Raw genomic sequence first — 25,552 nt, forward strand, 5'->3', positions numbered from 1 at the left:
TAGCATGACCCAGGTCAATTATGGCATGCAAGCAGAAAGGATGCTGTTAAATGGTAGGAAAAAAGTCCATGGTACACTCTTCTGGAGAAAGCTTAACCTACCTGGCCCAGCCATGCAAAATAATAAACAACAACAAAAACAAAACAGTAATAAACAACAACAAAAACACCAAAAAGCTAGGCAACACTGACGTAAAGAGAAGAATCGCTTTTTCTTAATCACACAAGACAAGCATATAAGAAATTTCAGTTTTAAAAACATGCATCGGACTCTTCTCTGCTAAGGACATCAACAATAAAGAACTCCTTAGTCACTTATGAAATATTTCTCATTCCAGACACCACAATGTATTTTAAAAACATACTTTTGGAATAAATGCAAGCCAGGTTGACGCAGGAAACAATTTCATCTAAAGATTATTCAGCAGTAGCACAGAGCAGTGTCTTGCAGAAAGAGGGCTTCCAGTCAAGGATATAGCCCCTTACACAGTGACAAAGAAAACATGTTAGAGCATGTTGAAGAAGTAGACCAGATCTCGTTTTGACATGAGAAGCAACTGAGATGGGCATTCAATTATTCAGTTAATTAAGAGACAAGCAAATTTTCATCTCACCACAATCATCTCTTTATGAAGGAAGGGAATTCAGCTCCAAGGAAGTAAAGCAACGATAGTACCAGGCCCCATTGTATTCTCTCAAGACCCAAAGAGTTTGAAAACATTGGGAAAACTAAAGGAAAAAAATGAGTGCAGACGTACCCTAACAGAAACTCCTATGAGTTATCCTGCACAGAAGTATGCAGAGAGCACTCACAAAAAAGACTTACTGTGTTCTTATCAATTACGAAAAGTTCAAACAGAAGCCTCATAATGCTGACTGAAAGATGCACAATTTTGATGCACCACATCCTAGACTATGGCTATGGTAATGTGATTCATTTAGCGACACTGTCACAAATCACAGCAGTATCTCAGAAAACCAAGACCATATGCATGAACTGCATTATTATTCTAGCCAACTGCATTTGAAAGAAACCATCTATGTCTCCAAATATTACCGTATGACTCCAAACATTATGGTGATGACACTAAATTTAGATATATATACTATTTTGTTTATTACTTACCAGCTCAGTGTGAACTTTAAGGTGTGCCTGGAGCTTGTATTTGTCTGGAGTAGAGTAGTCACAGTGTTCTGTGGGACATTTCAGCAAAATATTACTGTGTTTCTGAATGACATGACGCTTAAGGCAGTTTTTGGTGATTGATGAATAATTGCACTGGGAGCAGTAATACAAATGTTCTCGAGTGTGTGTACGAACATGCATGTCATAATGCACTTGGTACCAAAACAACTTGCCTAAAAATAAAATCAGAAATGAAAACAAGTAAATTCTAAAGATCTGTTTGAAAACGGACACAATGAAAATTACAATACATATCCAGTTTTCTTTTAGGGCAAATCACAGTCTTTGAGTCCTGTCCCTTTTGTGTTTAATGAAAACTTGTCCTAAAGACCCTTCACTAATGAAAATATGTTTAGGGGAAAAGAAAACAAAAAACAAAAAAACACTTTTGTCTAAAAAGACACTTTTTGTCTAAAAAGACTGTGTCATGTGTCCTGAAACAGCCTGATAGCACCTTTAATACTGGATGTATCACAAATTTGTTCCTAATAAAGAAGTCCTTTAAAGCTGTTCTCCTATACAAAGCATATGAATGCAACTGTACACTAAAAGAGATTACCAGAAATCTTTTTTTTTGTCACTTCCTTTCTTGTCATTTCCTCCTAAAAGCTGTTCTGACATAAGAGCACCAAAAAGAAAAAGTGAATAGAAATTAATCTAACATATAAATATAATGCTATGATGTTTTAAAAATTAACATTTTTTTCAAACTTTGATTCTGGTCTCTTTTCAAGAATGAAGACTGGAAGATAAATCCAAAATTGTTCCTCTTCAAGTTATGCATGCACAAAAAGTTTCAGTTAGAACAAATGGAAAAGGTGTATTCTTTCTTTTTTTCTAAATTAAAAAAAAATAAAATCAGAACAGTTTTGATCTGACACTATACAGTGAAGTTTTCCATCTCTCAGAAACTGGCTCAAAATAAGTCACAAAACCATGCCAGTATACATACGTAATGCACAGAATGTATATTATTTATACATCCTTATATGCTATATAAAAAAGTCAGACTCTTAATTTCATACGTAGCTGATATGAAGCTTAAACACTGAAAGCATGGACTGGCAAATGCTGAACATGGATGCTTATGTCTGTTCTGCTTGGTCTCAGTGAAAATTATGAGCTGGCAGGGGGAGGCAGGCTGACAGAAAGAAGCTGATTTTCTCTGTTTATCAGAACATTTAATCAAATTTCACATCAACAGAGAATTCACTCTCACAAAGCTTTGCTTTGTTATATTCTCCTAGTACTTTCTTCAGGGGATTTGAATTCATTTCATACTGTTTATACAGCCCAAAGTAAATCTAGTTGGACCCCAGAATCCATCCTGAGCTACAAGTTTACTACTACAAGTATATATAACTGTATCAAAAACTATAAACCAGAATATGAAAAAGATAGGCCACTATATAGCTTTTTTTTTTTTTAAATAATTCTATTGCTCCTTACCACAATATTCACATTCCAAGTCTCCATAAACCTTTCTTATCCTCTCACATAACTCTGTGTTCATTTGTCTCTTCTGCAAGCTGTCCAAGATCTGCATAAAGGCAACAGCTCCACTCCGATTATCTGTTGTAACTGCATTAGAAGAGTCTGCTTGTGAACTGCTGGCTGCATTAGAATCTGGTGCTGGCAAAGGATTAGGGACTTCTGTTGAATTTTGATTTGATGGTTTATTTGTTTCTGATTCATTAGAAGAAACAGAATGATTTTTCTCTTCAGATGGGTTCTCAGTCATTGTGTTGTTCTGATTTTGATTTAAACTTTTGTCTTCTGACAACAAAATTTGGATTTCCTCACCCTGAATATTTACAGAACTGCAATGATTAACAACTTCTTCATTTCCAGGAGAAACTTTTAACTCATCAGGAGCAGAGGTACCATTTTTCATCATAAAGCAATCTGATGCTACACAGGATTGAATATTTGGGGCTGCTATGTCTGTTGATGCCTGACACAGTGGCTCTGCTACATTCTCCACCAAAGGATTTTCAAATTCTAAGGAAGGGGCTGTATTGACTTTTAAGTCACCATTATGCTGACCATTATAGTTTACCTCTGCAGCCTTTGATTCACCTTTACAAGCAGATGGTTTGGGTATGTTAATAGCATCAGTAGTCATGATATTCAATTCATCTGCACTTTGTGCTAGCTGTTCACCAAGTGCTTCTGGCTGGATATCACCTCCTGGCTCAAGCAGGCAGAAACTCTGATTGATAGAGCTGTTAAAAACAGAAGTTTCCGGCAAATCCGTGTGCACATCTTTGATGTGAGCACGGAGTCTTACAGAACTAACAAATTTCTTCAGGCAGACAGAACACACATATACAAAAGGGTGTTTTCGAACATGAAGCTCAAGAGCTTGATATTTAGTGGCTCCATGACCACAGAGCTCACATGCAAAGGGCCTTTCATCACCATGAACCAGCATATGACGGTCTCGATCCAGTTCATTTTTGAATTTGCGTTCACAAATATGGCAGTCATAAAGAAGCTGTCTTTTGCCCTCTCGTGTCATCAAGCGAAGCTCGTCAAAAACATCTTTCACTTTTTTGTCTTGAAGGTCATGTGTTTCCTTGATATGCTTGATTAAATTTTTAACATCTGAGTACTTTTTTTTGCAGAAGCGACAATGCTGCTTAATTTTCTTGTGAACTCTTTCAATGTGGACTTTGAGATGGCCTTTGCTGAGACAAGTGAATGTACAATCATCACAGCTGAACTTCTCCCCTGTATGTTTCCGCATGTGAACATTTAGGTTGGCTTTAATTGCACTGGCATAATTACAGTATGAACACTTGTAAGGCTTTTCATTTGTATGAATCCTCAAGTGTGCTTGGAGGGAGTGTTTAAATTTGAATACCTTGTTACAGTATTCACATGTAAAAATCTTCAGCTGAGTTGGACCTAACCTAAAAAGAAACCAAACCAGTTATATTTACAATATTGATACCAAGTATAGCAGAAGTCACCTAGATGCTTATAATGGACATAAATGTTTATCTTTATTTATTTTAAAAAGATGTTCATCAGAGGCTTTTTAAACTCAACAACTGATGCATGGATTATTTTGGGCTGTTTCTTTAATTAAAAAAATAGGAGAGTATTTCACTTCCATGAAAATGGATAGGGAAACATTTCATTCATATTCTGTATTACCATGAATATAAGTATTTCAAAATTACCTGCTTGATTTCATTGCCTGTTCATATGGGGTTTGCTGAATGGCATATTCTTGATACCCTCTTCGTTGTGATGGGTCTTGAACTGTTGTCTCTGGAGTTGTGGGTTCACTTTCTTGGGGAGTAGCCTCAACTGGGACAATTTTTGTGGCTCCTAGAAGAAAGACCGAAAAAAGTTCATTAAAAGTGACATATTAAAATGTATGTTGTCTATAATATATAAGCATAAACAAAATATTAACTCTGCAATCATTAGCCCAGCTATTTTATTTTCTGTTGTTAAATTCACCTGCACAAAATGACAGATACACTTCTGTCAGACATACAGTACCTACACTGCAGATCTGCTTAAATAACATAAGACTGCTAGCTTTGTGGATTACTAAAGCTGCTTGATGCCTACTGTTATAAGATCCCATTTTCAATTACTTGTATCTTAAAAAAAAAATTAACATTTCAAAATGAAATTTTAATTTTTCTGTTTCTGCCTCAAACAGCACCTTCTGAAAAACCTCAGCCAAGCTGTTGAGTAAGTTCCACAAATAAGGCTGGGAAAAAAAATACTCTGCTTAGTCTACATTTAGAAGTCTGGAAATCTTTTCCTTGAACAAATGTTTTACTTCCTATACTTTAGAGCATGCTGCCATCATCTCCTCAGAACAAACACGAAGAAGCATGGAGTAAAGGCACTCTACTGAATGCAGAAAGATCATATTCTATCCCACGGAAATCTCATGTTAATTGAGGCAAAAAAAAAGCACATTTGGAGATGTGATAACCAGATGGGTGTTCTTTATCTTCTGAACACTTGGCAAGCAACATTCAAGTCTGATCTGCAGAAATGCCAGGCATCCACAGTTACCACTGAAGCTAATGAAAATTCATATAAATGTTAATTTAAACTGAAAAACCTTGAAAATCTTAAGTATTTCAAAGCAAGCATCTAACATTGATTCATCTCCCTCCTTTTTAATTTCTTAGTCCATCTGTAACTCATCTAGCCATGTGCTAAATGGAAATGCCATTATCTTCATAAGTTAAATATATATATTTATTATTTATATATATATTTATAATTATTTATTTATAATTATTATTTATAAATATATATTCATGAATATATATATTATTTAAATATTATATATATATATAACTTGTGAAATCTTCATATCCTATTAAGAAATAGTATGGAAAAACTCTGAAGGCAACAGAAATTTTGCTTTCAGAGCTGATACTGAGCAAAGGGTAGTAAATGAGGGACCATATACTGTGTAACAAACAGAAAACAAGATATTGAACATGTGGTAACAGATGAGCATTCATCCATCCTAGAGAGAAATATTACAAGACCTGTAATTAAAGACTGTTCTACAACATACCGGGTACTAACCAGCAAGTAACATTGCACATGAAAACATCTTTGAGTTAAACAATGAAGTTAACAACTTCAGATAAAACTGAGTTCAGTAAGTTTCTCCTTATTTTCTTTTTCTTGGGGATTAGTATTTGATCCCTTTTCAATTCATCTGATTAAAAGCTCAGAAAAAAAAAAGTGGTAGAACATACTTTCTTGACAGAAGGATTTTACAATAAGAATCAAAGAAACATGAGAAAAAGACATAAATGAGAGTCTAGAAAGCACAAGACAGTCAAAGTATTTTGTTTTTCAATAGATTCTCACCATTTTATTCATATATAGTTATTTATAAAATGAAACGATGCATGAACCTTTCCTTTTACAAAAGGATGAACTTAAGATCATTATTGTTCCATTCAAACAGCAGGTTTTTGAAGATATTTACAAAATATAAGCACTATTAGCATGAAGCCTGTGAAAGAACAATTTGTAATGGCCACAACACTACACCACAGAGAGCACACAGTCCAAAGAAAACTGGTTGGCCAGCACATCATCAAATCCATTGGAAAAGCATCCCTAAAAGTTTTTAGCCTACAGAAACTAGCAAGAGAAACAGGACAAAAAGGTAGGTAGAGTATGTGGGAAAATCAGCAGATGAAATGGAGAGTAACCAACAACGTATGTGAAGTACTTAGGGGCATCAAGTCGAGGAGGAGAGTGGCACAGAGATGACATGGGAGAAAGATGGAAATCCTGTGGGTCCTTCAGAGTGATTTAAAGTGACAAATGGAATATTTTGAGAAGATGTGCATTGGGTATAAAGGTATTTGATGTTTTTTGTATCACATGGGACATCAGACAACTCTGTAACAAAACAGACTATGTTAGTTCTGTTGCTCACGGAACTGGCTGGGCGTAAAAATGACCTTTTCAATAACTGCTTTTTAATAATGCTATCATTACCATATTAAATATTTTGAGAGTTAATCAGAACTGCACTTCCAAATTTTCAGATGAAATGTTACCAGGGCATTTTAACTTCTGGTCTTCTTACTACTACCCCTCTCCTCTGCCCCAGAAGGCCAGGTTGTTCAGTGGAACTCTTATCTCCCAAATTGCACTGTAGTTGCCCAGTGAGATGGGGCCTCATCATTACAGTACAGAAGATGTGGTTCAATCAGTGGGCTGAGCACAAAGAAGAGAACGTTATCAGCATCATTACTGAGAATCATTACTAGATACCAGAGCAGTGTTTCCACACTTAAACATTTTAAAAAATAGAAGCAAAGCCTTCCTTATTTATAACCACTCAGCTAAAAGCAAACAGATCTTGAACTGATATACAGGCATGGCTACCTCTCTCAAGCTTCCCATTTCCTGAATACAAGACAAAGATCCTCATTAAATGCTCTGAACCTCCTCCATGCCTTTCTGCCTTTCAGGATGTTTGAGGACTTCCCAAACAGTCCACTGAATTCCTTAACAGTCTTCTGTACCTGTGTAAAATCTGTCCCATCTAATTTAGGTGCTTAACATAAGTATTGCCTTACCGGTATTTTAGATGCCTGGAGTGGAAGGAACACTAGAGGTTACCCTAGTACTGCTACAACCTAAATTCCCTATGCAATCAATAGAGAGACAAACATGTCTAAAAACCTAAAGAGAAAGGTCCTGTTCTTCTAACATACAGATCATGTATTTGCCTGCAGTAGGCAATCCAGTCCACCCATGTTAGATGGTTACTTCCTACCCTGGGAAGATAGGGAAGCATTAAGAAACACTGCCTCCCTCCACTGTCTGAGAACGGGCTCCTAATTGACTGGCAGACACAGTAATCACTGCTGTATCACAATCTAATGACTAAAACATTTGCCCAGGAAATAAAAAAAAATAATAATTAAAAAAAAAAAAAAGGTTTTTATGCTCTACACAACCTAATAGGTAGTAAATCCACCTGCCCCACATCCCAGGAGAATGTCCTCAATATATCTGTCTCTAAAAGCAGACAGTAGCAGATGCCTACGGAAAAGTGTAAGAACAAGATAAACAGATATTAAGTCTCATTTTCCATTAAAACCATCATAGCCCAATAAGACAGACAAAAGTTTGCCTGACTGTCTCCCTAGAAAATCACTGCAAGAAGTTAGAGTATACACATACTAAGGGGAAAAATAAAAAACACTCCCCACAAAACTCCCTTCTCTAGCTGAGTTACCTCTTTATTTTAAACTCAGAATGGACTTTATTTTATTAGACTTTGTCTTTTGCTTTCTTCTCTTCAGTCAAAATTATCAGCTCCAAGGAAATCTGATTTAAGGGTAACAAGATTTGAGCTCCTCTTGATATTCTGGGAGAGCAGCTTCTGCAGGTATGTATCACCCAATGTGCTTCATCTCTGTCTCAAACTCAGCAAAGGCCTCTAATCTCTTATTACCTATCCCTCAGAAAAGTCATTTGGCCACCACTACAGAACTCTCCAAAAACAAAACTCATCAACAGTCAGAAAACTAAATAGAATGGAAGGAATTATTAGGAAAAGATCAGAAACGAGGAGACATCATTAGTCCAGCATCCAAATTTCATGAACCGCCTGCAACTTAGACAGTACAGATGAAAGGTTATACAAAAAGAACTAAAAAAGGGTAACAAAAATAAAAACAGAAGTATTTCCCTTGGAAAAGGGACAAACAAGCTCAGGGACCTTCAGCTTGGAAAAGAGATGACTGAAAGAAGAATATGACGAAGACAAGCGTGAATGACAGAAGAGTGTGAATAATCATTCCCTATCTCATAAACCATGAACAAGGAACAGTTCAAAGAAACAAGCAGGCAGAAGGCTTAGAAAGAAACAGAAAAATGTACATTTTCACCCAGTGTATAATTAAATTATGGAACAATTACTGCAGGATGTTACAGAGACTGAAAATATAAATGCATTCAGGAAGGGATTAGACAAATTAATAGATAGGTACTAAATAAAGTGATCCAGATGCAACTACCAGCTCAATAGTTGTCAGAAGCTGGGAAGCTTTATGTAATAAGTTTCCATTTCTTCCACACAGAGATGCTGCTAGCTACCTTTGGGGACAATTGATCTGGCTAAATTGACCTATAAGTTACAGCTGTGTTACTCACTTTAAGATTTAAAAAACCTTCTTGATTTAGGGCTTGGTCTGTGTAGATGCAATAATTTAAGGGTATGAACTGAGTATCTATTTCTTATCATCTCTTTTTGAATGCATTTATTTTTTCAGCTTCTACAATATCTTGTGTGATGTGCTCCAAACGTATGTGACCCTTGCCAAGACAATTCTGAAATTGAAACCAACAGAAACTAAGCCTACCATAACCCCTTCCTGTGCAAACCTGATCTTCTCGTCTCCAAAAATCTTACACAGCAACAGCAATAAAAACTTTAAATTTTCTTTCAGCTTACTTCACTATGAGGTAAAACATATTTAAAATAAAGAAAAAGAGAAGCACAGATCTGGATATGGTGGGATGAAGATCACGGCCTCTTTCAACATAACTGGTCATTAGATTGGCTTAGCTAAACCAAACCACGTCCTACTAGAGAGACCATGGTAATACAAATACTGGCTCACATTCTGAGGTGAGAGCTTAAATTCTCTTAACCTTGCTTACAGTGCAGTACCACAGCTGCTTTAAATCAACAAGTTAGCTTCTATTCTGTAGCCCTCCTCCCAGATACATGTTCTTGATACCTTGGTACCAGCACAAGGGTTTATGCAGATGCAGATCAGAGAAGGGATTGGGCTAAGGTCTAAACCATTTCTCTTCTTTCTCTTCTAAGGTCTAAATCATTTTCTGATGTGATTTACCCCACAAATGCACAAATATGTATGATGGTCCAAGGGACTGGAATCTGTGGCCAGAGACTGCAGAGAGAGGACAGTACTGCCCCGTGACAGCAGTCTGTAGTTCAGTGGGCTTAGAGACCTAAGTCACTGACTCAGCTGCTTTAAAAGGGGGCAGCCACAATCCTCCTGCTCTCCCCAGCAAGACCCGTGCTGTCACCACTTTCCCTCTTCCCACCACTGTCTGTGGCCCCAGTGTGAAATAGTTCATTAAACAAAACTTGTAGAAAGAAAAAAAATCATTTCCCTGATAGAGAAAATGAATATATGTATGTATGCGTTTATTTTAACAGTTTTTGCCTTTCAATCAGCTTATCTCTAGGTGAGACAAGTACCAGTGCTGGTGCTAGGAAGGGGAAAGGGAACTGGGAAGTAGAAGAGACAAACATGAAAGCTCCTTCGGAAACAGCCTGGTATTAAATACCTTTGGATATCACAAACCATAACAACAGGTCTGTGAGATACAGAAAGAGTCACCTTGTACAGAAGGGACAGTTATCAGTTTAATAAGAAGAGTTTTGTCGTCACTTAGGTTCAAAATATTAAGCAATACAACATTCTTCTGCTCCTTTCCTGCTTCCCAAAATCTGCATGGGAGGAGGATGCAAGCGTTTGTAAGCTTACCGCACAACGTGGAGGAGGAGGAGAAGGCAGTTGCCTTTTACGGATCTCCTCAGCAGAAACTGAGCAGAGCAAAACCTGCACAGCCTTATGTTAAGAATTCACAGGAGAAACGAATACAAATACTTTAGAAAACAAGTTTCTAATAAGCCAAAGATTTGTAGACTTGGTAAAGAGAAAAAATAATTAGCATCATGTTATTAGGTACTTTAAGCTATTTTTGTATTTTTTGAGCTCCACCAAAAGCCAACCATTTCCCATCTTCTCAAGAGCACAGGACAAATCTCCTAGCAAATACACACAAGATGAATTTTTAAAATATTACAGGACAAGACAACAAATTAAATGTTAAAAGTAGAATCTCTCCTAAATCATACTGATTGGGTGTGAATAAGAAAAGTCATTTTTAGAAGCCTTCATAACACCAGAGATTTTAAATATAGAAAATAAAATATATTAAAAAAAAAAAAGAAGATTGAGTATCTGGCACTGAGTTTACCTATTAGTCCTTAAAAGCAGGTTACGAACAAAAGTGTCTGTCATTCAAAGACAAGTATTTTTAGATGCAGACATAATTGTACTTATTCACTTCCACTCTTAACTGAGATGTTAACAACAAATTGTACTCCCTTTAAGCAGATACAAGGAATAGGTATTCATGAGGACAACACTCTCTCTTTTTAAGGGCTTATGGTCTCTCCAGCTATGTCTAAAGGTACTTCAATGACTGCAGAAAAAAGCTGCTACCACTTTTATTTAAACTGTACTTTTTCTGTGGGCTGAAGCAAGCTTTCAAATTTCTAAAGCTGTAAATATATTACTTTTCATGTGCCCCCACCAAAACTTTCTAGGAAAGGAAGGTGGGGTGAAACCAATCTTGTCCGACTCTGCTTTCTGAGAAGCAAGAAACTACCTGATCTGTTTGTTCAAAAGGATTTTGAAGAAATCGATTTAGTCATCATCTGCGGCACACACGATGTAAAGCAGTCTCCCAAACCTAAGTAATGCATGGTGAAATTACAGCAAAGAGTTAGTATAATACTCTTGAAAGCACCTTGCATAAAAGAAAGGAAGCACTGTCTGAGTATGATTAGTTCCTTATACTGCAGATAAAATCCAACAAATTCTAAAGGCTTCTCTATTTTTCTAATTGATAGAATGCTTATATGCCACCTTCAGCAATATTTTATTGCATTATATACTAAAAGTGATATTTATACACATGTTTAAGTCTAGATAACAGGTGGCTATGGAATGCTAAAGCTTGCAGAAAGATAATAAATTGAAGGAGGTTACAGTAAAATACGAATCTGCAGCTACGTTTGAAGGCCATCTCATTTACTTGATTGAGGATTACTATTCTTAACTTGAAATTACCAACTAGAATACATATAAAAAGTCATTGCTGTTAAAGACAGCTAAAATTATTATTAATAATAACTAATAAGAATTACTTATTTATTTTATGAAAGCCTTTTGGTATGTAACACATATTTTCCACAAATATTTTTGAAGTTGGAGCAGGTTGTTTTAACGTTTCAAGTCACTTAAAAAGCATATATATATAAAGAAATTGTTGTTGTCTGAAGAAAAGCATTTACTAGATAGTAATTAAGGCAGCAGTTATCTCTTCTTTTCTTCGTTTCCTCTCCCTCATTACACACTTACTATATTTTCTTCACTATCTGTATTTAGTATTATTTTGCTCATCTCTAGGCTGGTTTCTTAAGAAAATAAGACTGTCTGCTGTATCTTTCCCTCTTGAAAACCATTCTGCTCTTTGACAGAAAGGTAGAGATCTGAAAGAAAAAAAAAAAATAAATCTTACAGCTTTCCTAAGATTTCTAAGATTAAGATGCACCTGGAGGGAGAAGACCTAAATTACAGCCCTACTGAAATCCCTGAGGAAGGGCAAACGTACAAGCCTGTCAATTAGTATCCATATAAGCCCCTTAACCAGCCACCATATTTTGTCTTTTGCCCAAAGAAGTGGAGGCTACTGGAGGGCTGCTCAGGTATGGTAGCGCAATGGGAGCAGAATGGGAGGAGAAGCTGAATGTAGTGGGAAAGGGGCAAAAGAGTCGGGAGACACAGCAGGGAAAACGAGTGTTTTGCAACAGCTAGGAAAGAGTCCGGAGTCACAGTCATACAAGAGAAATGAGCATGCAGTTAGCAAGATGAAGCACCACAGGACACAAATCGCTTTGATGTCAAATTTCAGTAGTTCCAATACAGCTCACAAGTAACAGTAAAAATTTTCTTTTCCACTTCTTCCCTCTCCCACCTTCCCCCATATTTACACTACCGCAAGGGCAACTTTTTAACAGCTCAGGATTTAAAGTTCAAAATCTTACATTGTTTCTCAAACAATGAATTTGAGATTGTCTTTTACTTCCCTTCTAAGCACGCAGGATATATGTAGTTCAGTTCATCCAGCTTCCTCCACTACCTTCACAAGTAGGAATGCATTATAAAAAATGAAGTCCAAGTATACCACAGATCTCAATATCAAAAGATATCGAAGAACAACACAGTAAACCCAGGCAGCTTCCAACCCACAACAATAAAACTATAAATACAGTCTAGTCAGTCTGCAATTTGCAAAGAAAACAACTATTCAGAAATGCTAGCAATAACGAAGAAGAGAATGGTAAAGGCTATAAAGCTGAAAAAGATACAAGATACCATTAAAAAGGGATTTTTGTCAGCCAGGTACGAGACTATTTCATATAAACAGGCCAGTACAGGCCTAGTTTTAAAAAAAATAGCTTGAAATTATCCCAAAGTCCTTTGACGAAAAGGCACAAGAGAATTAATAAAAGAAGAATTTTTTGATTATTACACAGAAACTTTATTTGATTTCCAAAAATATATTTTATACATTAGCTTGTATGGCCAAGAATTCTCCATCAAACTACCATCTTAGGAGTTTGATAGAGAATTGCAATACTACTATACTACTCTACAAACTGTACTAAGCTGTTTGTGTTTTCATAACCAGATTTATAGTTATGCTAATGATAAACATAAATCAAGATCTGAAATAAACAATGGTATTAGGGTGGAAAAATACTTTCCTATTCCTTGGTCACTGATATTTTCAGTTTCTTCTTTAAAACCACTCACAGACTAAATATAACTGATGTTAATGCAGATAAATACACCCAGGTCCACAGTCCTTTCCAAGCCTTTGTCACACCTATGAAGAAATGTAATGGTAGCTCTAAAATGATGCATAGTTGCCAGCTGCAGAGATTATATATAAAGATGATCAAATTAGACTAAGTATTTTATTTTTCAGATAATAAATGTCCTAAGCAGTTGTCAGTCTCAGAATAGTGACACTTTCAATAGTGTCAACATAAACAAAACCCAATTTCCTTATATAATGGATGATTCTGATTACCTGGAATAGCTTCATGGGCTGTCAAAACCACACTTATAATAGGATTTTTAGCTCCTGAAACCTGTTCAGCCTCCTTAGTTGATAGAGTTTTCTCTGCTTTCTGAACTCTGGGCCTCTTTGGAGGTTTTTCTCGCTCATCTTCCTTCCTGTCAAGGTCAACGTCAGAATCATTACCTAAAGAGCAAACATCAGAAAGAATATAACTATGTACAAAATAAATGCAGGTAACACAGCTGCTAATAGTATAGAAAGAATTAGGAGACAATTAATACTCTATAGAAAGAACTACCTGTTGTCAAAAAAAATAGTGCTGCATGAGTCCCTAAAGGAAACTATTTTTTTTCCTCTCATTCACAGGACCAGTATGACACTCATACAAATACAGAAAATACATGAAATACAGAAATTTAAAAAATAAAATATTGGCTTCTCAGAAACGCTTATGTTCCTAAATTATTCTTAAAAACCCATGGAAGCTTTGTACAATTTCTCATGATTTCATCATTCATGAACAAATTATTTTTCTCCTTTCCATAAGTAACTGTTCTAATGACCTTAGGATTATTTCTCCAAGTAGCTGATTCATTATCCATCTTATTTAATAGAACGTCCTCACACAGCCTCTCTGGATTACTGTTTTTTCCCCACTGTTTTTGTGAATCAATAGCCAAAAATGTTTTTTTTTTTTAGTGTTGATTCAAGAAAAATTAAAATTCAAAAGAGTTTTGTGTTTCAGTCCAACTCTTTACATATAATACTGCCTTTTGAAGCCCTGAGCTTCTAAATCACCCCCTATCTTTGCTTCTCATAATATCTTCATCCTCTTAAAGGAGACATCTTGTGGTATCACAGACACAGGACCTGGTAACTAGAAAGCAACAACATTCATCTGAAACAAGAAATGAATAATCAGTAATCAGCTAAGTTGTTCCTTGAAGCTATTTTTTCCTTAAAGCAAATGAGGAATTCATTACTGATATTCTAAAAATAACTTAATAGAAAAAGAGCAGAAGGAGAATAAAAACTCAGAGGGTTGCAAGCTTATACCAAAGAATTTCTTTAGATTAGATTAAGGGGTAGAAAATGCAGGCTAGAAAAAACTCTTTAAGCAAATAAAGGCATTATGCAAATGTTCCAGAGGTAATGAGTAAAGAAAGGAAAAATTGATTTAAAGAAGAAATTTATAAATGAACCAAATTAATTTTAGAATTGTTCTGAATCTGAAGCAGCTGACAGTCTCCACAGTAAGTCATTTAATGTATATTCATGAAGTGCTGTAGCTGTTTTACTGAGATAGGGAAACAATATATAAATATAAAATAGCAATAGCAAAGCTTCAGTGTGTCAGGAGTTGTTTATGAAATGAAAATAGCAAAAGTAGTGGCAAGATATGCTACACGTAAAAGGCTGTATTTTAATTTCAGTAATATTTTGTTAATATTTAGCTGAGAGTCAAACAAGTCTGTCTTGCATGATCTTACCTTAATGCAATGACAGTTTAAAGAGAGCTGATAGTCCCTTAAAAAAAAAAAAAATGATGGGCACAAGCACAAACTAGTAGCATAGTTTGGCCAGCACATGTAACAAGCACTTAGCTAGATCACAAGCCAAGATTCACAACACTAGACTCAAAAACAAAAAGGAAATTAAGTGTGTAGGAGCTACGTCAGATTTCTTAGGACTGGAATACATAAGAAGAGAGCAAACATATAGTGGTAAGCTCAGAGGGACCAAGGTACAAAGTAAGGGACGCAAGGGACAACAAAAACCATTCTCTAATACAGTTACATTAGTAGTAAAAGAAAGACGAAGGAAAGTGTTAGGTCTCTATTCATTAGAGAATAAAAGCTATCAAAGCAGAAAAGAGTAAAGTGCTCAAATACTTTTAGCGGAGATTGATGCAAAAAAGACACCTTGTGCAATCAGACAGTCAACACGTTTACAACTACCCAAAAAAGGATAATGTAGCAAAAGCAAAAGAAATGACAGGCCAGACAACAAGCATGTTAGATATTTTCAAATTGGCCAAGTGTAAGTTTATTCTAAGATAGTCAGAACTGCTTTACATGATCCCAGGGAAACAGAAGTGTGCTTTTTTTACTGAGGGTGGGATTTGAAAGCTACAAACCAATCAGCTCACTATGAATTCCTGAAAATAGTAAAATTATATTAAGTTTATCTTTCCTCTATGCCAGATCTGTCAATGGGAAATAGGATTTCACCACATTCTGTACTAGAGATTCAGACACCCTTTATCACATAAGTATATCCAGTACAATTTTTCCTTTTATTGGACATCTAATCTCTTTTAAGGTGCATCTTCAATCTGGGACAGCCAAACCTGTACCTGTACAATGAGATGGAGAAACATAAAGTTCAGGTGGAGATGTAATCCATAAGGGCAGTACAAATAGATACCGGGGGAAGAATTACATCAACCAAATTGCTGCCTGTCCTTGCTGAGTACTCTCAGAAAGAGGAAAGAAATGTATGTAATTGGCATCTTACTCATGAGTAATATGTAGTCAACAAGAAACCCAGGACCATGCCAGACTTGGGACAAAAAGTACATCATTTGCTGACAGAGTCCAAGGTGAAGGAACCATCCAGAGATCAACTCCCAATCAAATAAAAAGGCTCTGAAAAGCTTGAATATCACAAGTGACCTTTTCACCTGATGTCAGAATCTGCTGAGGTTTTCAAGTCTTCAGGGATTTCCCTTGATCAGATGGCAAATGTAGTAGTTTCAAAGGCTGACTGCTTCCTGACAGAGAAGAGCACCTGTGTACTTTTCCTGTTATTTAATAGATTCTGATGGTGCGATTTATTAGCATGCTAACGTTATGTGACTATCTAATACATGGGTGAATGCTCAGCATGCATTCCTTAAAGCCTGTATCTCCAAGATCCTGACATGCAAATGAGTCTTCTCTGAGAAGCATCTAAACTGTGTCCCGTCATATTCCAAATGACTTTTCTGTAGGCAAGAAAGGAGATGTCTTCAACAGCAGATCTTGAATGAAGATTAAAAAAAAATTAACTCACTTTCACTCAGATGCAGATCTAACCAGGCTCAAGCCATACCTTCTGGAATCATACGTGGTGTATGGCATAACCTGACGTAATTAGACATGTCTTCAACAAAAAAGAACAGGACAAATTTCTAGATTCACCAGGAAGTCTTGAGTGCTTCAAATGATTTTTAGGAAGGCAGATCTTAACAGCCACTGAATCCAGAGCGGCTTCAACAAACTTCAGTGGCATGCAGCAGTGTGGGGGAGAATCTATCCAGGTGACGTTGAAGTGAACCTATCCTTAGAATAACATTTCTGAATGAGTAAGGTGAAGGAAATTTCTAGTAAGCTTTTGGCAGAAGAAGCACATCTTACAGCATAGCTTGTCAACTCTTGCATAGCTTACCATGCAATGGGTAGTCTTTACACAACCCTCCAGCTGCCACAGACTGCATTCAAGAAAGCACCAAGGTCACTGCCTGAGCACATTCTGGTACTGCACTACAAAGCCCAGCCAGGCTCAATGCTGAAAGCCTCCAAACCGCTGCCTTTGAGTTTTTTATTTCATTCAGCTTTCTTGGAATTGCCGGCGCTGAACACCACAAGATGTGGGGCATTTATAAACTTAATCAAGATTCAACAATTTCTTCTGTCAAGGTAGCTTCACAGAACATCCATTTTGAGGCAGATGGGATTTCTCTGAGATCTCTCAATGTCGATGCTCCTCTACAATGAGTACTGGATTCATGATCTATTCAGCTGTCTGTCTTTTCTTAACAGAGTATTTCAAGAAGAAGGACTCCTTATGATGCTGGATCTACCAGGGATTCAAGATTTCAGGATTTATTAAGAAATCAAAGCTTTTCCCTGACATCCTTTTCAGATCTTCCAAGTCTGAAAACCAAGACTATTTATGATTAGAGTATCATCTTTTGAGTAGCACCTGGGGAAAGCCAGATTAGATGATGTTATTAGAAATGAGGTGTAGATTTGATGTCTGATGATTTAGCCAGAAAAGACATGAGAAGGAAATAAAAAAGGGGGAAGGCTAAAGTGGACAGGAAACATAATGGAGTGGGGAACCCAAACAAACAAGAACCAAATCTGAGGGCTGAGGCTATCAAGAGTGTTTCTCAAATCACTAAAAAAGGAAAAGAAGCTTCAACTCATCCAGATAGTTGAGAAGAACTGACAATATGCTCTAACCCCTGCATGACATATTTTGGCATAATAATGGATTTAAATGTGTGCATGCCCCAAGGATATTTACAGCTGGAGAAGGTTTGGGGCTAAAATGCTTCATACTGTGGTGTCCACCTTCAGTAAACATATAAACACACAGTGCAACTCAACTCTTTCCAAAATTTACATTTTGCATCAGAAAAAATATTTTCAATGTACAAGTCAGCTTGTCTACTGCTTTTCCTTTAACTTAAGGCATCATGATACAGAAATACATTTACAAATGACTGTTAATGACTTAATACTAATCCACTTGCAACACTGTTGACAACAGCTTTGTTACTTAAAATGCCTAGAATGAGGAATGACCACCTAGTGAACTGAATTTAAACACAGTAAGCAAACCTTCTTCCTCTGGAATTACATTAGCAATGACTTTGCCCCCAGCTTTCAGTTTTTAGTTTATAGTAAATTTTGCTCTGCTTTGAAAGTTTCATTACAGCTTCTCCTTGCTTTTCAATGCCTATTAAAATTTTCTTCAGTTTCATTACTTCTATTCTTTGATATATTCCTCTCCTCAGTTGCCTTTTACTCTGTAGACTTCTATGATTTTGGAAAATATTACTGCTTTATAGGTATATAGAGTCTCATTATCTCCCCATTAAGCTCCATAATACTGTTGTAATTTACTGATTGATATTGAGATCAAATATTTCTAACATCAACATTTCACTGGAATATTTCAAAGGGATATGCCAATTTAAACAAATATCCCCTTCTACCAGAAACTGCTGTGTGGCATTATTTTTTGGCAGGAAGAACAGGCATTAGGGGAAATAAACAATATAATTTTCTGCATTTCTCATATGAAATAATATCTACTAGTTTACTATCAACAACAAATGCACCTGCACAAATTTCACAGCAGGATTTGACCACTAACGTAAGAAAGCCTTCTGATAAAGAATCAGAATACATAAAGAAAGTAAGCTGCCTGTTAAAGTGTGTTCCCCTGAGGCTGCTTTACTTAGTGTTAAACAACAAGGAATTATTTGGGCTGCTCATACTACTTCCGTTCAGTTGACAGTGAGATAGCCACAGTTTTAGAAAGAAAATTCCACAGATTTGAAATATCTGTGAACAGAAATATTTTAACTAAGTTGTCTTTTGCATGTTTAGGTAACAGAAATCCAGAACTATATGATGAAAGGAAAGGCATCATTACGACAACAGAATTACTTAGTTTGCTTGCGAGCACAGACTGAATTTACAGGAATATGAACAAAATCCAGGCACCACCCTGCTCCTAAATTGTCTTTTTTAACCATCAGAAAAGGTAGTTCAATGAGAGAATAAGTGGTTAAACTTGAAAGGCACAATTATTGTATAGCCTTTTCTTTCTTAGCTTGTAACTCTATTAAGATTTGAATATTGTAATTTATTAAAAAATAGAAAAGGAATAAAAGGGCCAATGATGGAGCTGAGTTTGTTACTGACCTACACTAATGAATAACTACTATTACCAGAGTAATAGGCTAACAAATGTTTCATGCTTTTTCTTTCCTGACGCACCTCTATCAAATTGGTTTGCTAGTTCCTTCAATTCAACCACGGGGAAAAGCACTGGAAAAGAAAAAGCCTGTTATTATTAATGTTATCTATGACTTCCTGTCTTAACAACAGAATTTCAAAAATGTTACTAAAAAAGTCATTTTAAGATAACATACGCAATTGCAGTATTGAAGTATTTATTAAAATGTCACTCTATTTCATACATGCAGAAACCTAGTATCCAGACACTAAACACTAAATATAAAGATCATGGCTATGTGAGAATAATTTTTGCTCTACACAACAAACACAAAGTTTATGTGCTCCAGAAAAAGACTGAATCTCAACTTCCACCTTCTCAGGATGAGCTGAGAATGCTCAGTAACTAACAGAACTAGACCCGGTATTTGCAAAGGTGCTAGGAAGTCGCCGAGTGCTATGCAAATTCCATTACCCGAAGAAAAGATCACATACTGGCCAAGAACACAGCGGTCAAGCCAAATTCTATTGAGTCTCTCTGCTCCTGTGCTCCTTACTCCTAATTGCAATTCCTAATTATTTAAATGGACTTACTGTCTTTAATAAACTTTGCAGTTGCTTAGTATCCTATGATATCAGGAACTATAAGGTGGAAAATGATCTTAAGATTCGTAAAATGGATTTCACTGGATTTTTCAGATACTGCCAGTTTTGAGGCTGCAAAGAAACTTCCTGTATTCTTCCAAGTCCAGCTCTGCTCATAAAAAAGATCAACCTTCAATTGAAGAAGCTAGAATCAGTTCTGTCCCTTTCAATATACCAGCAGTATTGCATATTTGCACCTCAACCAAAAGAAAGAATCTCCTGATACTTAAACTTTAAAAAGTTATTTACTAATCCAATGCATTTTGATGGGACTAGCCCCATCCCTCCCCTTTTTGAGAGGAACAGGCATCCTCCAATAGAGATTTGTTGATAAGGAGCTGGGGCTGCACTCATGGCCAGTATATTTTGCTACAGCCTGTGGGTAAGCCAAAAAGGACTTGTAGAAAACAACAAACCAGTATAAACCCCACTGAATCACAGGGGAAACAAAAACTTAACTCTCAATGACAACTGTTTTCTTTCCAAACTCTCTCTAGACATTAAAAAAAACCAAAACTTTGAACAAGAAGGTGTGTTTTAGGAAAGGGTGAAGGGGGATACAAAAGTACATTTTAAGGAGAAACAAGAGTTTCAACTTCAATCACGGGGAGCAAACCGCCTCTTCATAACATAGGGCTGCCTGAGCAGTAATTTAGTCTTCTTCCTGGAAAAAACTACTTGGCTGTCACCATTGTGGTTTACAAAGTCAAAAATGTGGTTTTGTCTTTCCCAGCTAGGACAATTAACCTGAAACTGTTCTTATCGTATTACAAAGGAATCTCCACCAACGGCTGAAGTTGATTTAGGAGCACATGGAACACACGCACCCTAGACCAGCTAAGCAAAGTTTCTCTAAATGATAAGAGTCTTTGCTGGCTCATAAACAGCTTGCTTTAGATATCTCACCTCCCTCCCCTCCCTTGCTAAGCAGTCAGTTTGAACAGCTGGCTCTTCAAACCAAGAGACTAATAAACCGACCTTCTTTATCTAGCAATAGGCATTTTAAATCCAAGTTGTGCTCGTGCAAGTAACACAATGCAGCGCCTAATGCATTTAAGAAATGTTCCTGTTGGTGTCAATGACGAAAGCTGCCGTCAACTCTGAATGAATCAGTACTGCCAGTGTCCTGTCAAGCTAAAATCTTCACCTGTCCCATGGCTCTGAGGCCCTAACTGAGCATACTGCCTTCTGCATTCATAACTGGAAGTACTCCCCAGCACATTTTACAGACCCAGCTATACCTCCCTAATGTTTTTCAATGACTCTTAATTCGAATTATTATTATTATATTTCTATAAGATGCTGGCATTCCATAGCAGCAAGAGAGTAGTTTGAAATGAAATTTAAACTGGCCAAAATGAACATATGCAATTCTTTTCTCCTGCAAAGACACTGACTTGTAAAAAGAGCCCATTTAAATAAGAATTGAGTTGATGACAAAAATATTTTAAATTAAGGATGAAAGTGCTATCTTTAAAAGTAATGCAGGCTTCTAAATCACTCTGAACCTCTTGAAAAGGTCTAAAATACATATCTGGAATGTCTGCATTAAAATCTGAATAGCACAACAACCATTAGAAGTTAATTTTTACAGGTCAGAAGCACTCTCAAAGTCTGTTATGCTGTTCCAGTGGAGAGGCAGTAACATTCAGAGGAAGGATAGTGACTTCTTAAACTGCTTGAATATAATTGCTTATTTTCTCATTAAGAAAGTTGTGCTGTTTCATTTAAACGTCTTTTAAATCATGAATTTGCACTGGTGAAAGCTCTTCTATATTGACACAAAGCTGATGTGAAATATGGTGTCGTAAATTCAAAGTTAAAGAGATTTTTGATATTTTTTAGGTCAGCGTTGTTCAATCCACAGAACCGAATACGGCCTGTGTTCTGCTGCAATCTGTCTTCCACCCAAACCCCCATTTCCCAGCTACCAAATATCCTCTCTTGCATCTGCCAGAGATTCAGGTATGCTGCAGCATGGGAAAGAGATATGAGTTAAAATAGTTATCTGCTGTCTATCCCTCAAAACAAGCCAGCGCAGAGGCAGCGACCAGGGAACCGATTCAAGCCAGGAACAGCCCAAATCCCCCATCCCACTCCAGTGGCATGGGCACTAGCAGCTCCATTTCTGGCTGGGAGCAGGCACAGTGGAGCCGCATGGCTGTGCACACTGCTGCTCAACCAGGCTCCTCTCAGGACACAAAGGCAGGGTGGCAGCACCAGCCAGACCCAACCCATTAGCCAAAAAATTCAATGTGGTTTAACCAAATAAAAACACAAATAAGTATACACACAGCTCTGCTTAAAATCACAGCAACTTTCTTAGGCAGATAAGCCCTCTATTAAAAAACAGTAGCGTCTACTGAGTGTGTATATGTGGGATTTGTAAGCACAGTGGACATACTTTTTTAATTCCGTGCAAGAAAGACACCTTTGTTCTGTTGTTGTCATAGCAAATAAGCCCATAAGGTGAAGGCAGTCAATATGCATCGAAGGACTAAATTAGCTGCACAGAGGTTGTCAATAACTAGTAAGGCTTCATGACTCCTGACATCGAGGGAGAACCATCAGTGAGAACCTGTGATCCCCAAGAGCTCAATGCGGATCACGGATTACAGAAGCAAAGAATGGTAGAGGCGGATTACATCCATCAACGATTTCTCTGACCAATACATACTGCTGTTTCAATAGTGTATTTTATCTGTGTATTTATTAGTGTATTTACAGTATTTTATCTATTGTAATTTTAAACCTCCAATATGATAAGGATTTCAACACTTCCCTTCGGGTTGAATAAAAAAGAGCAATACATTTTATTATCTGGAAACTTTCTGCTGATATTTAACTTCCATTTTCAGCTCATTACACTTATTATGTTTTTCTTAATAAAGAATATCAGATTGAAATGTACATCTCAATATTTTTAAGTTTAGCATAAAATCTCTGAATCTTATTATAACTCTAAATCATATTATAGCAAGTGTTTATTGATACAAAAATATTTTGATTATATATTTCAATGCACCATTCACATTTTCAGTTATACCCTACACTCATCCTTCTTTTGACTGAAAATTGTCCTTATTTTCATGTGAAATGACTGTCATTTCATAGTACAATAGTTTTGTAACACTTAAAAAAGCAGTAAAGCAATTGAAAAAAACAGCAATAATAATCTGGAACATTTGAGTGCATGTAGATTTTTTTTTTTTAGTTTTCATTTTTATTATTGAAGATGCTTTCTAATTTAAGTCTCAATTAAAGGTGAGACAATTTAGTGAAGATATAGTTGTGGAAACAATACCTTTGAATTTCTCATTCTCTGTGTACGTACAAATGTTCTCAGACAGCACTATTACCTGGGGAAGGGGTTATTTAGGGTTTTTCTTTTTGTTTGGGTTTATATAAAGCCACTACCTTTTAAAAAGGCACACTTTATAATTAATCTTGCTCAAAAATAAATCATACTCAACTCTCATTAAGCTAATACATGCACATTATTATTGCCAAATCTATGCAGGATTTTGTTTTGTTTTTGTATAGAGACATGTGTCGTATATGCACAAATGAAAACATACTTCATTTAATAATCAGATGTCCATATAATGCTAAACTCTGGACGACATGAGAAACACGAGAAAACAGTCAAAAACTAATGAAAAGCAATTTCAAGTTGGAAAGGCAAAAGCTTAAACAATGCATGAAGGTGGGAAAACCTAGCTAGTATATATTAAGTTGGAGGTCAAAGACTACGGGAGAAGAATTTAGCCAAAGTGCTTTATGATTTTTAGCTATCTACTCTGAACCACTGTGTCAGAAATTCTAAAGGTTATATCACAACTCTGAAAGGTTCAAAGAGCCTTACCAAAATTCTGTATCTAATTCTAAAAACTTCAGCAACAGAGAGATCTGATCAAATTAAAAGTTTCAGTACTCTTATTTCACATAAACCAAAATATGTATAATTTCAAAAAGTCTGCATCTCATGGCTAGTTCACTGTAGAAAAATGTTGGCATTAAGTCTACTCATGCAGGTGAAATATTTGTTAAGCGCACACATACACGCATGCAAAATGGCTGGTGAAATACGCTATGTGCGGAGACAGCTACACCACTAGCTTTGTATGGTACATTTAGATGTTAGATCTCAATATCAATCAGTAAATTCTAAATCATGAACCTTATGCAAGAGTTTAATACAGAATTATTGTTCCCCATTCAGAGTTCATATTCCTAATATGAATTCCGCATTCATATTCAGAGTTACAGAATAAGGAGGCACTCAATGAAATAAGCAGAAAGCAGGTTTAAGAAACAAGTGTAATAACACTCTGGAATTCATTAACAAAAAACAGAGTGAAAATCAGAAATACAGACAGCTTTGTAACCTACTTAATTAGTCTAACAGCCTCCAGTTGCCAACAATCTGGGTGCAACCTCTAGTTCAGGGACTTTGTCAGCACTGCTGTGCCAGCTAAGAATCTGGACAATACTCTCACAGATTTTTTTTTTTAATTATGATCAGGCCCACAATTAAACTGCAAGAAGAGGTTTTTTTGGTTGGTTGGTTTTTAATAGCGACATTTACAACTTCATCATTTGTTTGTCCATTATCACTTTAGACTTTTTTGTTCGCTTTTTTTAAGGGTCACATATCATCCTCTTCATGAAATTTATGCCTGATAATAGCATAACTCCAAGAGTTCAAACTCTAAAGAACATTTTTTTGAGCTGCTAATGCAACACAAGTATGACAAACAATGTTGGACATAGCCTCATACTGTTCTTGTCCACTCATCAGAATGTTCTGAGCTACCAACTGCAATCACGTTTTCTGTAAGGATAATAAGAATAGGCACTCTTCTTTTATATATGAATTAATAAATTGAAAAGTTATACCAAAGTATATGGTGCTTCGTATGCTGAAGCCAGAAGTGAAGAAGTTTTCTAGTGATGAGACAGTAATCAGTAGATGACTGAAGACAGAATTTTCTAGATATACTGCAAGGAAGAATTATTCCTTCAAAATAAAAAACAGTCCCCAATATCTTTACAGTTCGAAGCCAAAATAGGAAGCTTTGGGCTGGAGACATTCAAGGTGCATTAGTCACCAATAACATGAAGCCCTCATCATTCGCTGCTTAGAAATGCCTTTGATTGAGTGATTGGTTTGCTTTCCCCAGAAAATAAATGAAAATTGCTCCATTCATCTAAAAATTGGGGATTTATTTTTTCTCTTTTTAAAGAAGAAAAAGACTAGGCAGTTTAACTTGGAAAGTCTGCCAATGTGTCATGTAGGAAAATAGCTCTAGATAAGATTTAGCAGCTCTAACGAGCTAACAGGTCAAGAATAGCTAATTTGAACTTATACTCTAACCTCTGAGATTTTACTTTAAAAGGCCACTTAGAAAAGTTGTTTAGCTCTGCATCTCACAGAGTACAACAGACTCATACTAGTTGTGTACCATAAGGGTAGAGTGGACACAGAAGAGTAATAAAAAACCAGAGAGAAAAGTCAATGGCAAATTTTGATCAATAAACAGAAC

General features: G+C 36.2%; 1 protein-coding gene across 7 annotated transcripts in view; it reads right to left on the reverse strand.

Moving 5' to 3' along the window:
* The window catches only part of ZFAT (zinc finger and AT-hook domain containing), a 145,545-nt gene that overhangs the window by 47,930 nt on the left and 72,063 nt on the right, over positions 1-25,552 (reverse strand). For all 7 annotated transcript variants that reach the window (XM_064507896.1, XM_064507893.1, XM_064507894.1 and 4 more), the window contains 4 exons: positions 13,636-13,809; positions 4,374-4,524; positions 2,635-4,100; positions 1,126-1,358 (listed from right to left, as the gene is read on the reverse strand). In XM_064507896.1, coding sequence (XP_064363966.1) covers positions 1,126-1,358; positions 2,635-4,100; positions 4,374-4,524; positions 13,636-13,809 — 2,024 coding nt within the window. The remainder of the gene's footprint in view (positions 1-1,125; positions 1,359-2,634; positions 4,101-4,373; positions 4,525-13,635; positions 13,810-25,552) is intronic.

The sequence above is a fragment of the Dromaius novaehollandiae genome, chromosome 2, assembly GCF_036370855.1.
Source record: "Dromaius novaehollandiae isolate bDroNov1 chromosome 2, bDroNov1.hap1, whole genome shotgun sequence".
NCBI classification, from domain to species: Eukaryota; Metazoa; Chordata; class Aves; order Casuariiformes; family Dromaiidae; genus Dromaius; species Dromaius novaehollandiae.